Source organism: Bos grunniens, chromosome 1 (assembly GCF_055505025.1).
Source record: "Bos grunniens cultivar Pamir isolate PY7600 chromosome 1, Bosgru_T2T1.0, whole genome shotgun sequence".
Classification (NCBI taxonomy): domain Eukaryota; kingdom Metazoa; phylum Chordata; class Mammalia; order Artiodactyla; family Bovidae; genus Bos; species Bos grunniens.
In genome coordinates, this window is record NC_141165.1 from 14,247,291 (window position 1) to 14,262,445 (window position 15,155).

Consider the following 15,155-nt stretch of genomic DNA (forward strand, 5'->3'; position numbering starts at 1 on the left):
GTCACTGTTACCAGCCGCCAGAAGGAAACTGATTTCCAGCGCCTCCAGGAACTGCCCCTTTCACCATCATGCCAGTGCCCCTGGGCCAGCGCAGGGCCTCCAAGTTCCTGCAGACAGAGGGTGGGTGTCTCACCTCCCACTCAGCCCCCAGGTCTGATGGGTCTCCTTTGCTGGTGCCCAGAGTGTCACCCACTCCATACGCAGCAGTCTGCAAACCCATCCCCCAGCCTTACCTGCAGCGTCTCTGAAGACGCCTTGGAAAGCCACATTTTTGAGCCAGATCTTTTTTGTATTGATTTCTGGCTCTTGGTTGGGGGAGGGGGGAAGGCTGTGGAGAAAAGCTGGGCTCTGGGGACCTGACAGTCCCAGAGAAGACAGAGCCACCCTGCTCCTCACACTCTGTCCCCTTGACCTTGGGGTGCCCTTGAGCACACCGCCCCACCCTCTCTCGCTAGTCTCTAGCAGCAGCGGTCGTCAGGTGCTTCCAGCAACACGGAGAACATCAGGTCTCCCTAGAAGTGATGTGACGGATCTGCTGACCAACACACACAGGTTTCCCCTCGAGGTGGAGAAGCTGGCAGAAAACATCTTTGTGTGACTGTGTCTTCAAGTTCAAGTACAAATCAGTCACAGAGGGAAGTCAATGAGAAGCAGAAAATAGAGCCTGCTCGAGGTTGTGTGTGTGTGTTCTCTACGTGCATGGATGTGCAGGTGTGCACACTTGTGCATTTGTTGCTCCGTGTGTTGTATGGTGTGCACATATGTGTTTGCGTGCCTGTGTGTGTCTGCATGTGTATGTGACTTGCTCCGTGTGTGTGTGTGTGCACGCATGTGTGTATCTTCTACTCAGTTCTGTTTTTCTGACAGCAGCCTGCTCACATAGGCATGGGGCCGCCTGCCTCCCCCGCCCCTGCAAATTCAACCCTTGGCCTGGGATCCTGGAGGAAACCCGCAGCAGAGCACCCTGCCCAGTGGCCGCAGCAGCCAGGGAGCTGGCCCTGACACGGGCCAGGTGGGGCTGCAGCCTGCGTCCGGGGCACCACTCAGCTGGCTGCGCTGAGTGGGAATCCCCATCCAGCACCCCTACTCCCCTCACTGTTGCAGCAGGTGCCTGCCCGTGGGGACGCAGGTCCAAGCGTCGACCCTCGGATCCCAGGTCCCACTGCAGCTTTTCTGCTTTCAAATGTCACTCTGATACGCGTGCATAAGCCTCTGGGTCTCAGCCCACTCCCCAGCAGCCACCCGCAGCATCTGGCTGGCAGGACCTCTGAGCCCATGACCTGGCCACTTGTGCCAGGCTCTGGGGCTGCCCGTGGGGGCCACATGCCCTCCTGGGACATGGCAGGACAGAAGCTGCTCTATGAGTCTTCCCAGCAGCAGCTGTGGGGGCGGGGAGACAGGTGGCTGGGGCAGGCTGACATACCTCATCATTGTGTGTGGGAGGAGATCCCGCCAGGGCTGCGGGAACCCCCAGCATGGTGCTGGTCTGCCACAGCAGTGATTTCCACTTTTTCAAATTATTTTGTAAAAAAATAAATAAATAAGGCAAAAACTGCTTATTACTGAGAAATACCCCTGGATCCCTGTGGGTCTCTCTGTGTCTATTTTGGAGTCCTCTGCTGGACACTGGCTCCCCGAGTCAGGATGGGGGTCTCTCAGAGCTCTCTACACAGCCAGCCCTGCCCAAACAAGCGAGGGCCTCTGCGGATGTGTGTTGCGGCTGCTTCCCGCGGTCTGGACCCATGAAGGTGACCTTTGTGACAAGCTCTGTGCTTCCTTCCGGCGTGGTCTCAGCAGCCAAGGCAAAGCCTCTGCTGCCATCTGGTGGTGAAACTTGGAGTGGCAGGTGGTCATCTGGGAACTAGACACCCCAGGACCATCTTGTCCACCACCCTCGTAAACTGGTGATAGGGCGTTTGATAAACCTGTCTGTGGTCACACAACGAGTTGCCTGCAGAGCAACCAGGCTGACTTCCTCAGAGCCCCTGACTTACAGGTTAGGGGCAATGCTGTATAATAATACCCATCAAGTAGGGGTTCAGTCTTGCCCTTGAGGTCAAGCAGATGGGGCGGGTCCTGGCCAGGCCCTCACCAATGCAGAAAGCCAGGCAAGTGACTCAGCCTCCAAGCCTGGGTTTCCCCCTAACAGTGGAGCCCATTACAGGTGGCTGGGCTGCCTGGGGGCCTCCAGCTGCCAGTGTGGTTGGCATGGTGCCTGGCACACAGTAGGTGCTCAATCAGTGCTCTTGCCGCCGCTTCTGCTGACGACTGTGATGACATTATGACAATAACGATGATCTTGCTACTCAGGATGAAAATGAGACCCCACTAGGGAACAGGATTGTTCCTGCTCCAGAACCTCGTAGCCACATTCAAGCTCGTGTTTGCCAGGTTGAGATGCTGCGCCCCTCCCCACAGAGATGTAGAATGAGGCGGATCCTCGTGGGACTGCCTTCCCCCACACTCACCCTACCCAGGGACACGGTCACTCTTCCTGAGGCATCCCCAGATTCACCTGGTCGCAGGTACCGCTGGAGTCACCAGGCACACAGACTCCTGACTCCAGCCCCATGGGCTCCAGTTCGCTGGGTCTGGGCTGGGGCCGGGCACCTGGATTTGTGCAGCACTCTGGTGGGTCCCACAGGCCAGCAAGTTTGGAGGATGCTGACCAATTCCACCTTCCAGTCGATTCTGACAGGAAGGTGGTTCCAGTCGTGGGGACAGCCACGTGTCTTAGGAGAGGGCCAGGTTTGGTGGCCCAGGCCTGTCTGGGGAGCCCCCCCCCAATGAGAGAGGTGTCCCCGAGGAGAGATGTGGCCAGAGGTTCCCCAGAGCAGGTGGGGGCCTGGCACCCACACAAGTGACGCGCTCCAGGCCTGCACCAGGTAGACGGACATGAGCCTGAAGAAGGGAGCAGACAAATAGCACAGCCAGGGAGGCCTGAACAGCAGAAGTTCATTTTCTCATGGCCCTGGAGGCTGGAAACCTGAGCTCAAGGCTTGTGTCCTCTAGGGCCTCCCTCCTGGGCATGTAGCCAGCCGCTCCTCCTTGTGTTCCCAAGTGGTTGTCCTTCTGCTTGGGTGTCTGTGTTCTAACCTCCTCTTCTTATAAGGACACCAGTTCTGCGGGGTTTGGAGTCACCCTTACAACCTCATTTTAACTTCATCACTCTTTCAAAGATCCTCACCTCCAAAATGGGCTTCCTAGGTGGCACTAATCGTAAAGAATCCGCCTACAAATGCAAGAGACATAAGAGACCCAGGTTCGATCCCTGGGTTGGGAAGATCCCCTGGAGGAGGAAATGGCAGCCCATTCCAGTATTCTTGTCTGGAGAATCCCCATGGAGAGGGCCCTGGTGGGCTACAGTCCATAGCGTGGCAAAGAGTCGGACACAGCTGAGCAACTGAACAACAAGGAGATCTCCAGAATAGTCACCTTCTGAGATGCTGGTGTGAGGACTTCAGGATGGAGACTGGAGGCTCACAGCTCAGCCTGTGACCAGGCTGGGAAGGAACCACAGTGAACACAAGAGCAGCGGCCTTCAATGACAGCTCTGTCCCGGCTGCTGCCAGACCCACAGACCCAGGCTCCCCAGACCCGAGCAGTGAGAGGCCAGTGTGCACAAAGAGAGGTGCCTTCTGGGGGGACCCCAGAGGAGCAGGGAGCCTCAGAGACTCTGATTTTCCTAAATACTCGCCACCTCCAAAGATACCCTCCCCAGACCCCAAGGGCAGTGGTCATTTGCGCCAGTTACACAGGGTGCCCCCTTCTCCACAGATGTGGGTGAAAAGGCAGGGTGGTGACAGGGGGCTTCCTATTGGAAGGAACGGGGCAGGTAGGGGTGGGAAGGAGCCTGGAGGAACTCCCGCAGAGGGAGGACCCTTCTGTAGACGGGGACCAGACCTAGAGAAATGCCAGGCCACAAGGGCATGCGTGTGTGTGCATGTATGTGTGTGCGTGTGTGCACGTGTGCATGCGTGTGTGTGCGTGCGTGCATTGTGCGCGCGCGCGTGTGTGTGTGTGTGTTTCACTGCTTTCCACTAAAATCCCTGAACACCAGCTGTTTCCCTGTGTTGAGCGCGGTCACTTCTGCAAGTTCTCCCACGTGTCCTCCCCTCTTGGTGCCATTTCTCCAGGAGGAAGAACATGGACACTGCCCCAAGGACCATCCCACTGACCCCATCAGGCTGCCCAGGGCCCCCAGCCTCTGCTCCCCAGGACAGGGACACCTCCGACCCGGGCGTCTGCCTGCTTTCTGCTCCCAGAAGCCACATCTAGCCCCACTGCTCTCTCCATGGTCACCGTGCTGCTGGCAGGGCCCCTGGCTGAGTCCCCTGCCGGCTCCAGTGGAGGCTGCTTGCCTCCTAGTCTCCTCCTGTCTCAGGGGAATCTGGGCAGACAGGGAGAAAGCCACCTCTTTGGGTGAGGGACACTCAGCCCTGGTCACCAGAAGCCCCCCGAGGGCCCCGTGACTGCTCCAGGAAGGGAGTGGCAGAGCGAAGGGCGCACCTCCCACACAGATGCCCAGGGTGTGGTGCCTAGGAGAACGGACACTTCTGACCACCTGCCCTCTTCCCTTAGGGAGTGAAACCCCAAGGGAGCCTGGACAGGATGATGAGGCCCCACTTGGCAACCCAGTTTGCATGCAGGTTAGAGAGGGGAGCTCAGATGCTCTCCCTCCCATGTCCCCTGCCCCGCCTCCTTCCAACCCTGGGAGGAGACCCTGCCTTCCTACACAGCAGAGGTCGAGGTGGGCACTGGTCTGGGAGCTGGGGATGACCTACCTGGTCACTCAGACCAGGGTTGAACAGGGACAGGTGGACCCACCCCCCTCCCCTCGCCTCCCAACCCAACGACACGTCCCCCCTCGCCTTCTCCATTGCTCCCCAACACCCCAACAGACAGCACAGCCACCACACCGCAAGTTGCTTGCGTCACCTGCTCTTTATTGACTGCCACGGGCTGCCTTCTCATGGGCGACCAGATGCCCCAAGAGCGGCACTACAGAAAGGAGGGTTGAGGGAAGGGGGTCTGAGAGGCCAGGCGCAGGGGAGCCCCCACCAGACAGATCTCATGAGGGCGCCTGCCACCCAGGGTCGAGACGTGGGCCTGGAGACCAGAGGCCACCCAGAGATGGCTCAGAGAGGGATGCTCTTTGACCTCCGAGGCAGAAACTGCGACAGTGGTCACTTCCCCCGAGGGGCTGGTGTTGGGACCCGGGTCACTCTGAGGTCTTTGCACCACAGGCTGGGGCCCTGGGCCCTCCCGGCTATTCTCTCAAACCCTCAAGCCCTCGGAGAAGAGGAAAAGGAACTGGAAAGGGGGGAAGCAGAGGGAGATGGATGCCCCACTTTCTAGGGTCCCCCAGATGGATGGGTACGGGGGCCACAGCGGGTGGCAGCCGAGGCCAAGGCCGAGCTTAGGACGAGGGTGCAGAGCTGGGCTTCTCCTCCCGGGACACGGGGATGGCCCGCTCGCTGTGGCCGGCGTCCACGCCAGATGGGACCTTGGGGCCAGAGAAGGTCAGCATGCCATCAGCGGACAGGGAGCAGGAGAGTGCGGACTGGTCCACGTTGGAAGGCAGGCGGTAGCGGCGGTGGAACTCGCGGGAGATGTAGCCATGGTCATCCTGGGGACGGGGAGGGCACGGTCAGAGGCACTGCAGCCGCTGGCGGCCCCTGGCCCCCGTGGAGGAGGCCCAGGCCGCACAAGGTCAAACCCACGACACTCTCCCAGGCAGTGGGCGGCGGGTGCTGGGCCGTGTCCAGAGCCCTGGACCTCCCTGCCTCCCTGCGTGAGATCTGGGCCTGCCCAGGGCCCTTGGCTCCTCACTAATTTCATTCCAGCATCTCGTGAATGGTCCTGCCCTGGCCCCACCCTCAAGTCCAACTTCCCCTTCACCTGTGGCCCCAAGACCGTTTAGGCTCAGGTCTCTGCCATCCGTCTAAATGGAAAGCCACACCCAGACACTCCCATCTCCTGATGCCCTGGCCCGGCTTCCAGGCCCTCCAGGTGTAGACTCGGAACCCCCGGGGAGTGCCCGGGCTTGTCTCTAGGGCCCCAGGAGGGGAGGACAGCAGATGGGTGGGGTCTGTCCCCCAAGTCCAGCTCCCCCACCACTGGAGAAGCCCTGGTCTCTGACCTGTCCTAGCTGGGGTCCTCCTTGAGCCAGGCTGTGCCCCTGCCCCCAAGACAACGGGCACCAGGCACCTGGGCTCCGATGGGAGTCGTTGGCTGCACCATCCCCCCAAGTGAGACTGGTGTGGAAGCCTGCCTGGCTAGGAGCTCGCCCCTCAGTGCAGCGTCTCCTGGGTCTTTCCTAATCCCACCCCGTCACCCAGGTGTCTGGACATAGCTAGGGATGCCAAGCAGTGCCCGAGTGGGGCACGCTGCCCCGGCCTGCGCAGGGCTCAGGAGCGGCCTCCCAGTCACCAGGGTTGGCCACGATCTGGGGGCCGCAGTCCTGCCTCTCAGCGGAGGCTGCGGCCGGTCCCAGGCTCACCTGCCGCTCGTTGTGCTTGCCGTGGATCTCCACGAAGTCCTCCTGCACCTTCACCGTCAGGTCCTCGGGAGAGAAGTGCTTCACGTCCAGGAAGATGACAAACTTGTCCCGGTCGGATCGGACCTGAAACCAAGCACCTGTGTGGGTCCCGCGGAGCTGCGGCTCAGGGACGGGGGCTGGCTGGAGCGGCCGGAGCTGGGCGGCCAGGGCTCGGTCCCGGGTTATCGGAACAGAAAGTACCATCAGGGCTCTGACTGCTCCCTCCGAGTGCCCGGAGACAGGGGCACCCGGGACTCAGGAGCGAGTGGACACTCGGCCGACAACCAGAACCTCGGAGGTCTGCTCTCTGCCTGACTGGTGAGGGGTTGAGTAGCCTGTTGTAGATTGGTGGGTTATGGTTGTAGGGTTGGTTATGGCTTAGTTGCTGGCTTATTGGCAGGTTATGGGTTGGTTGACTAGCCGGTTATGGTTGTGGATTGGTTATGGTTTGTTCAGATGGCTGGTGAGACCAAGCACTTGGCCCTTGCCCGCCTCTCCATCAACAGCCTGGGGCCCTGTCTCTGCACATGGACAGATGTTCCCAGTGGTCTGAACAGACCACCCAGCTCCTCACATACTCCCCCTTCACTCCTCAGAGTGCTCAGCCTTGCACCAGCTCAGGGCAGGTCTCTGTGTTTTAGGCAGTGGTGAGACCCTGCACCCCCAGAGAGCTGGACCCTGTGGAGGGAAGGCCCGTGGGCCTCCTTGTCTGCCCTAGGGGGCCTGGCCTTGGATGGCTAGGCAAACTCTGCAGCTCTGGCTGCAGACGGTTTCAGACAGAAGGCCTCCAACCCGAACTCGGGCAGCACAGTCCACCCCGGGTATCCAGCCAGAGAGCAAGTGCAGCCTTGGAGCACGAAGCTTGGCCCTCCATCACCCATGCCCCAGTGGCGCTGTTCTCGGAGACCCCAGGTGATGGTGGGGACCTCACCAACCACATACAGGTCATGAGTGGAGGGCAGGAGGCATAAACAGTGGGTGGGCTCCTCTTCCCACCACCCCAGAGGCACGGAGACTCTGCTGGGGGAACGGCCTGCCTGGCCTCTGCGTCCGGGGGGACGACATGGGGCGAGAAGGGAAAGTGGCCCCGCGGCCCTCACCACCCGCTTCACGAGACACAATGGGAGCACTTGGAGCGAGGGTGCCCCCGGCAGCCCTCAGAAGCCCCTGTCTCCTATCCTGCCCACCCCATGGCCGCAGCAGGGAACAGCGTGCCCATGGTCTCACCTCAGAGATGCCGGAGTCCAGCACGGTGCGGAAGAGGGACTGGCGGTAGTAGGGGCTGATGGTGGAGGACAGGAAGGGCAGCAGGTCATACTCGAAGAGGCCCTCGCCGAAGAACTGGTCGAACAGCCGGCTGGGGTAGAAGGGGCCCAGGGTGCGTTTGAACCAGGGGTGCTGAATGGCGATATCCATGGTGGGCAGCGGCTCTGTGGGCACCCGGGGTGAAGAGATGGTCAGAGCAGGGCCTGTGGGCAGCGCACTGAGGAACTGGGATGCAGGCCCTGCCTATATACGCCAGGGCAGAAAGGAGGCATTAGAGGGATTTGTCTGGAAAGCGCGAGCTCAGGAGGCAGGCCGCCCAGTCAGCAGAATCGTGGGCCGGCCAGGCTGCGCGCCCACCTCTCCCAGCCCTGGCTGCAGCACTGACCAGCTGGAGCTCCCTACACCAGGAGGACGGGGCCCCCAGGGAGCTTCTCTGTGGGTGACTCTGTGTCCCCCATGCTTTCCAAGGTGTACAGGGAAGACTGTCCTCTCCCTTCCCCAGGGAAGGGTCTGTGTGCCAGGGACAGTGCCCCTCTCTGCACACATGGTCCCCTGTGATCCCACGGCTGCCCCCTGAGTGGGAGCTCATACCTCTGCTTCACAGATGAGCAAACAGGCACCCAAGTGGTCTCCCAGCCCCACAGCCACCAGGATTGGTTGCATTTCTTTAGGACAGAATTACCTCCCTTACATCTTGGTGATTACAAAAATGATGCATACTTGTAAAAACCTTGCAAAGGACAAAAAGTGCAGCTCAGAAGCTAAAAAGAGCCTGTGACTCCAGCACCAGGGAGGCCTGTCATGGCGTCTGTCTGCATCCAGGAGGGGAGGCAGGTTTGCTTTGGCAAACAGAAACCGCGTGTGCAGGAGTCTCCTCTGGACACCGTCCCTGCAAACCTCAAGGCCTGGGAACAAACAGAGCCAGGGTCCTTCAAGCAGGTGCCCTGCCCCTGTGCCAGGTGTGTGACTGGTCTACTTGTCCACCTGCGGCCCAGAAGGCATTCCAGGGAGACCCACCACAGTCAGGACACCCCTGGCTTTAAGACTTTCATACTTCTCAGTAGCCTGGCCTCTGGGAGCCCTACACTAATGCACCATCCCCTCCCCACCCACAGCACAATAGAGGCCATTCCCACCCCAGCTAGCTTTCTCATGCATCGTCCAGGCGGCAAGACTTACCCAACCGGCACATCTTCGGGTCCTCATGCAGCTTCTTGTATACTTAATCATTCAGTCACGTCCAACTCTGTTGTGACCCTTTGGACTGCAGCCTGCCAGGCTCCTCTGTCCATGGGATTCTCCAGGCAAGAATACTGGAGTGGGTTGCCATTTCCGCCTCAAAGGGATCTTCCCAACTCAGGGATCGAACCCTCATCTCCCACGTCTCCTGCGTCGCAGGCAGATTCTTCACCTGCTGAGCCATCAGGGAAGCCTGCCACTTCTCACAGAAGCCTTCTTGCAGAGCCCTTGGGACCATTCAAGGCCAAGACGACAGCACCATATCAGTTTCCAGCAGCTGCTATAACTACTAAAAAGGATTATTCCACAACAAAGGTTTTTTGGACAGTTGGAGTATGATAACCGTGAAAAGACCGCGGACTTGGTGGCTGAAACAGCATAAACGTACCACCTTGTGGGTTGGAGACCAGAAGCCCACCTGCGTCTCACTGGGCTCAGATCCAAGTCAGCAGGGCTGGTCCCTCCTGGGGATCATCCCCTCTCTTACAGTCTGCTCTTTATGGAACCTTATTTCCCTGCTTGCCACATAAGGTGACACAGTCTCGGGTTCTGGGATCCCCCCACTGCAGCGACGGTTGGAGAGAGCTGTGACTCTTCCTTGGGGCATCCATTGCAGGGACCCTCAGCTCAGGAAAGTCCTGCCAATCACGGCCAATACAAGCTCATGTCACTCGGAGACACCACCACACTCAGATGTAAGTTCATGTCGACTTACATCTCAGGCCTTAACAACTTCCTCTCCGGTTTGCCAGCCTCACCTATTGGCCAAAACTGTGGGTCACACGTGCTGCAGCAGGTGGCCCAGCCTGGCTCTGCAAAGTGGACCCGGGGATAGATGAAGGATGGCGGATGAAGGCAATGGGCACCAATGTTTCCAGCTCGCCTGTGCAGCTTTTCCTGCTCACACTTGGCCTCTCACACACAGCCCCCCCCCCACCCTGGATTCTGGGAAAACAAGACCCTTTTCATCCAGGTCTGGGCTCCTCCTTGAATTCACAGCTGTGTGCTAAGGGTTGCGCTGTGTGTGTGCACAGAGATTTATTAAAACAATAACAAACCACCTAAAATCCATTCTAATTATGCAGGTGCAAAATACACCTCCTCTTCTGTTAATCTACCTAATAATCTAGTTGGTTCTTGGGACTTCCCTGGTGGTCCCGTGTTTACGACTTCATCTTCCGATGCAAGGGGTGCAGATTTCATCCCTAGTCAGGGGACTGAAGCGGCTTCCCAGGGGGCACTAAAGGTAAAGCACCCACCTGCCAATGACACAAGAGATGCGTGTTCGATTCCTGGGTTGAGACGATCCCCTGGAAGAGGGCATGGCAGTCCTCTCCAGTATTCTTGCCTGCGGAATCCTATGGACAGAGGCGCCTGGTTCATGGGATCGCAGAGTTGGACATGACTGAAGTAACTTAGCACACGTGGGAAGCTAAGTAAGTTAGCACGCCCACGGGAAGCTAAGATCCCACATACCTCTGGGCCAAACAACAAAACCTAAAACAGAAACAACATTATAACAAATTCAGTAAAGACTTTAAAAATGGTCCGAGTCAAAAAAAGAAAAGAAAATCTTAAGGAAAAAAAAATGTAGTTGGTCTATTTATTGGCGGTAGGAACATCCTATAAAGTTGCTGTGAAAGACAAATTAGCAGCTAGTGAGCCGTGGCTCCCAGGGAAGCACAGGGTCAGGGTTCTGCCAGCCTCTGGCCACAACAGTTTTATCAGCCAATCAATACTTGAGCTTGCTTGGTGTGTGTTTCTAAGTAAAGACAGCTGATTTCATGTGTGTTGTTGATTCACTAACCCTGAGCTCCCGCCTGCAGCCCCATAACTCACTCCTGTAACCAAGCTCCTCTGTGACACCCTACTTTCTCCAGAGGTCACAGCCCAGCCTCCTGAACTTGGGACCCAAGACAGCATTCCCACTGTGCTTGAGCCATGAGAAAAGCAAAATCACCGGGAAAAAGCACAAAGATGTGAAAGACCTGGCACTCAGCTGGCCTGGAAAGGAGGCTGGTTTGCAGCACAAGCTGAAACAAGCAGGCGGAGGTGCCCCGTCGCCCTCAGCTGAGGACGTGTGTGTCCGGCCACTCAGATTCTCCACCTCGTCTGCTCTGCTCAGTGAGTGACTGTGAAAAGGGCCATGAGAATTGATTTGGGGTCAAAAATAAATGTCAGAGAGTAGATGATACAGACTGACTTGCATCCCCCCAAATTCCTGTGTTGAGGTCCCAACCCCCAGCACTTAGAATGTGAACTTATTTGCAGACAGGTCCTTTAAATGGGTGATCAAGCTAAGATAGCTCAGCCTGAGGGTGCGTCCTGGCCTGATACACCGCTGTCCTCGTGAAAAGAGGCACAAGGACACAGACACACACCGGGGAGGACCTCATCCCTTAGGCTGGTGTCCTTACAAGGGGAAGACACCAGCAGTCCACAAACACGTGAAACACCCTGTGAAGACACAGCAGGAGACAGCCTCTCCACGCCAGCGGGGAGCCTCAGGGGGTCCAGCCCTGCGGCACCTAGCTGTGGCTGCCAGCATGCAGACTGAGAAATCATTCCTGCCATGCAACCATCCATGTATGGCTCTGCATTGTGGCAGCCTGAGCACCTAACACGGGGGACCGGTCCTCAAACATGGAATCCACAAATACACAGAGGGCCTGCCTGTGTGTAAGCTTCACATCTGAAGAGTTCTTTTATCTTCAGTCAGTTCAGTTCAGTCGCTCAGTCGTGTCCGACTCTTTGTGACCCCATGAACTGCAGCACACCAGGCCTCCCTGTCCATCACCAACTCCCGGAGTTCACTCAGACTCATGTCCATCGAGTCCGTGATGCCATCCAGCCATCTCATCCTCTGTCGTCCCCTGCTCCTCCCGCCCTCGATCCCTCCCAGCATCAGAGTCTTTTCCAATGAGTCAGCTCTAAACATTTGCTGGGGCTTCCCAGGTGGTACTAATGGTAAAGAACCCGTGTGCCAATGCAAGAGACCTAAGAGATGCAGGTTAGATCCCTGGGTCGGGAAGATCCCCCGGAGGAGGGCATGGCAACCCACTCCAGTATTCTTGCCTGGAGAATCCCATGGACAGAGGAGACTGGTGGGGCTGCAGTCCATGGAGTCACAAAGAGTCAGACACGACTGATCGACTGAGCATGCAAACATTTGGAAGTGGTGATCGCCTGGAGGACCCTCAGTGATATGGCTAGCCCAAAGCTGGCAGATTCCACTCCGTGTTTCTGTTCTGCAGCCAGTTTCCAAGGTCAGGAACCATTAAGGCTCCCAGGGCAGTTCTCACCTCTGGCCTCTGTGATGGGACTTATTTCTGTGCTTAAACACGGGATTTGTAGATCGGCAGTGACAGCCCATGTAAAGCCTCAGCACCCTCGCTCTGCCATTCTGCGTGACTTCTCAGCACTTTTATTGCTATTTTTAGTCACTAAGTCGTGTCCAACTCTCTTGCGACCCCAGGGACTGTAGCCCATCAGGCTCCTCTGTCCATAGATTTCCCAGGCAAGAATACTGGAGTGGGTTGCCATTTCCTTCTCCAGGGAATCTTCCAGACCCAAGGATCAAACCTATGTCTCCTGCTTGGCAGGTGGGTTCTTTACCACTGAGCCGCCGGGGAGTGCCTTGGCATATTTACTGCATGTTTAAAAAGCTGTGAAATGGAGCACATGTGGTGCTTCAGTGCGAACAGTTTTGGACACTGATTTAAGATTGAAATATATTCTATTTTATGGTTGTTTGTTTTAAAAAAACAAATCAGGAAACTCATGCTTACCCATGATTATTCTCTGATTACACTGGGAATAACTGTGCTCTGTGAACAAGGGAGGGTCCCACAGTGGCTCCCGGGGTTAAATGTGCAGGCACGCCACTGGCCTGGGCTCCTCCGGGCACCCTACTGGCAACCCAGGGGCCTTCTGTGGCTTGACAAGAGTGGCATGGGCCCCGCAGCTTTCCAGGGAAGACCCGAAGTCCACCCTACATGTGTCCCCTCAGGAGTTCTCAGAAAGGCCTTGAGTGGAACCCTTTGGCCGGGACCCCAGCCCTGCCTCTGGGAGTCCCAAGCTGTAACCTGCCTGGTCACCAGCAGCCTTGGGAACCCCGGCGGGAGATGATGCTCTAAGTATCCATGCCAAGACGTTGCAAGTGTGAGGTGCCACCCTGCATGTGCCACACAGTGACACGGCCCCTGGGAAACCCACCCAGGGCAGCGGCTCCTGCCCCTCAGCCCTTAGTGGTCAGGCTTGAGCTCTGAGGACCACACAGCCTCATGGACGACCCTGGGGGACGCAGCCCCCCAACACTGTCGTTTCATTACTCCCAGGAACATAAACAGACCATTGACAGGAGGTGCTTTTTCAAGAAGGTCTGCATGAACTAAGTTTTTAGAAGAGGGCCAATGAACCCTGTGATGTTCTTTCTATTTTAAATGGCATTTTTATTATATAGTGGTCCATTGCCCTTGTTCAGAATTTGGACAAATCCAATAATCTAAAAGTTGGGGGAAAGCCCGTCATCCTACCTAACACTGTTTAGTCTTGGCTGCCTCAGAGGAAGGGTGAGTCTTCCCAGTTCTGTTCATTGGGCTGTGTATCGGGGTCCTGGGCACCGACCACAAAGCGGTACCCAAGAGAAGTGGAGCCACAACATCCCAGCAACGTTCTCTTGAGACCGGCGGGGCCGCCAGGCTGAGGACACACAGCGAGGAGGTGTCCTGGGGGCACAGCCACCTTGCTCTCTGTCGCAAAGACACCCCCGCAGGCCTGTACAGGGACCCCTGCCCTTGAGCTGAGCGCTCAGCCAGGCCATCCCGGCCGGGACCCTGATCTGTGCAAATCCCTAGTGACCAGACAGCTGTGTTCCTAGGCCCCTGGCCCTCTGGCCTGTCCTCAGACCCCAACAAAGGTCTTCCCACCCAGCCCAGCCATGGAGGCTGCAAGGCCGCAGAGCCAACCCCAAGGCCACCCCAAGTACCGATAAGGGAGCAGATGCCATGCACGGGTGTGCCTGTCTGCTTCCTGGGCCAGGGCTGGCCCTGGAGCCCCCCCTCGGAAAGGAAGGACCAGGCTCATGGAGGGCCAGGGTGGGGCAGGCAGGAAGCTGAGGTCCTCAGGCTCCTGAGGGTATGCCTCTGTGTGTGTCTGCTGAGGGGGTGCCTGTGTGTGCCTGTATGTGTGTGTGTGTCTGTATGGGGGGTGCTTGCATGGTGTGTCTGTTTTCTACGTGTGTGCGTGCATATATGTCTGTGTGTTTCTATGTGGGGGGATGCACATGTAGGGTATGTGCGTCTGCGTGTCCATGCAAGTGCTTGTACGTATGTCTTTTTGTATATGTGTTCATGTGTACCTCTGTGTGTATGTATGTGTGTCTGTGTGTGTGTGTGCTTGTGTCTGTGTGTGTGTGTCTGTACAAGGGGGTGCCCGTGTCTGGGGGGTGTGTGTAGTGTGTGTGTTTGGGGGAGCATGAGCCACAGTCCCCAACATCATCTCTCTAACATCTGAACAAATCGGGACCTGTCAGGAGTTTGGGGTTGGACCCTGGCAAAGCCCTGCATCGGCAGGAAGTGGGGCCTTGAGGGTGATCCCGGGCATTGTTTCTGCAGCGCTTAAGCCTGCTCTCAGCAGTTTTGCATCCCGCTGCCCCAGCTGAATGTCAGCCCTTCCCACACAAAGGCTGGTATTTGCTTTATCCACAGCATTCCCGGACATCAGCAGTTTGCAGGCGTGTTCACAAATCCCCGGGCACCCTGATTTTCCACTCCAGGACCCAGCGGGGCTCACCCACAGATGTGCCCCGTGCAGGCCAACAGGCGCTGCTGGGGGTCAGTGGGCTGGGCCCTCACTCGCCCTGACTCTCCGTGAGGCCGATGGGCTGCAGAGGCAGCCGCCTGCCCACCCCTGCATCCCAGGGAGGGAGGGCAAGTCTGACCATCCTGCACCACTCCTTGCAGGTCGTGCTCGGCCCTGGCAGGACATACACTTTTGCCCACAACACTTCGCATTTTCAATAATTTTTGTCATGAGAGTAAAGTGCTTTCGAATTTAGTTTGTTTTTTGTTACAAATGTTTTCATACATCTAAAATGTTGAAAAAAAAT

The 15,155-nt window shown here is 57.4% G+C and overlaps 1 protein-coding gene across 1 annotated transcript; it reads right to left on the reverse strand.

Moving 5' to 3' along the window:
• Positions 1-5,326: 5,326 nt before the first annotated feature.
• On the reverse strand, positions 5,327-7,957 carry CRYAA (crystallin alpha A). Its single transcript, XM_086414123.1, has 3 exons — positions 7,769-7,957; positions 6,503-6,625; positions 5,327-5,629 (listed from the first exon to the last, which is right to left on the reverse strand). Exons 1-3 carry the CDS (start codon positions 7,955-7,957, stop codon positions 5,420-5,422), a joined length of 522 nt encoding a protein of 173 aa, XP_086270249.1. The 3' UTR covers positions 5,327-5,419.
• Between the last annotated feature and the right edge of the window lie 7,198 nt (positions 7,958-15,155).

What these genes read in the sequence shown, in the direction of transcription:
- CRYAA (XM_086414123.1), bottom strand. Translation starts at nt 7,957, where the DNA reads ATGGATATCGCCATTCAGCACCCCTGGTTCAAACGCACCCTGGGCCCC. An exon ending in TGGACTCCGGCATCTCTGAG is followed by an intron (nt 6,626 to 7,768) that starts GTGAGACCATGG and finishes GCTTGGTTTCAG; the next exon opens with GTCCGATCCGACCGGGACAA. An exon ending in GCAAGCACAACGAGCGGCAG is followed by an intron (nt 5,630 to 6,502) that starts GTGAGCCTGGGA and finishes CCCCGTCCCCAG; the next exon opens with GATGACCATGGCTACATCTC.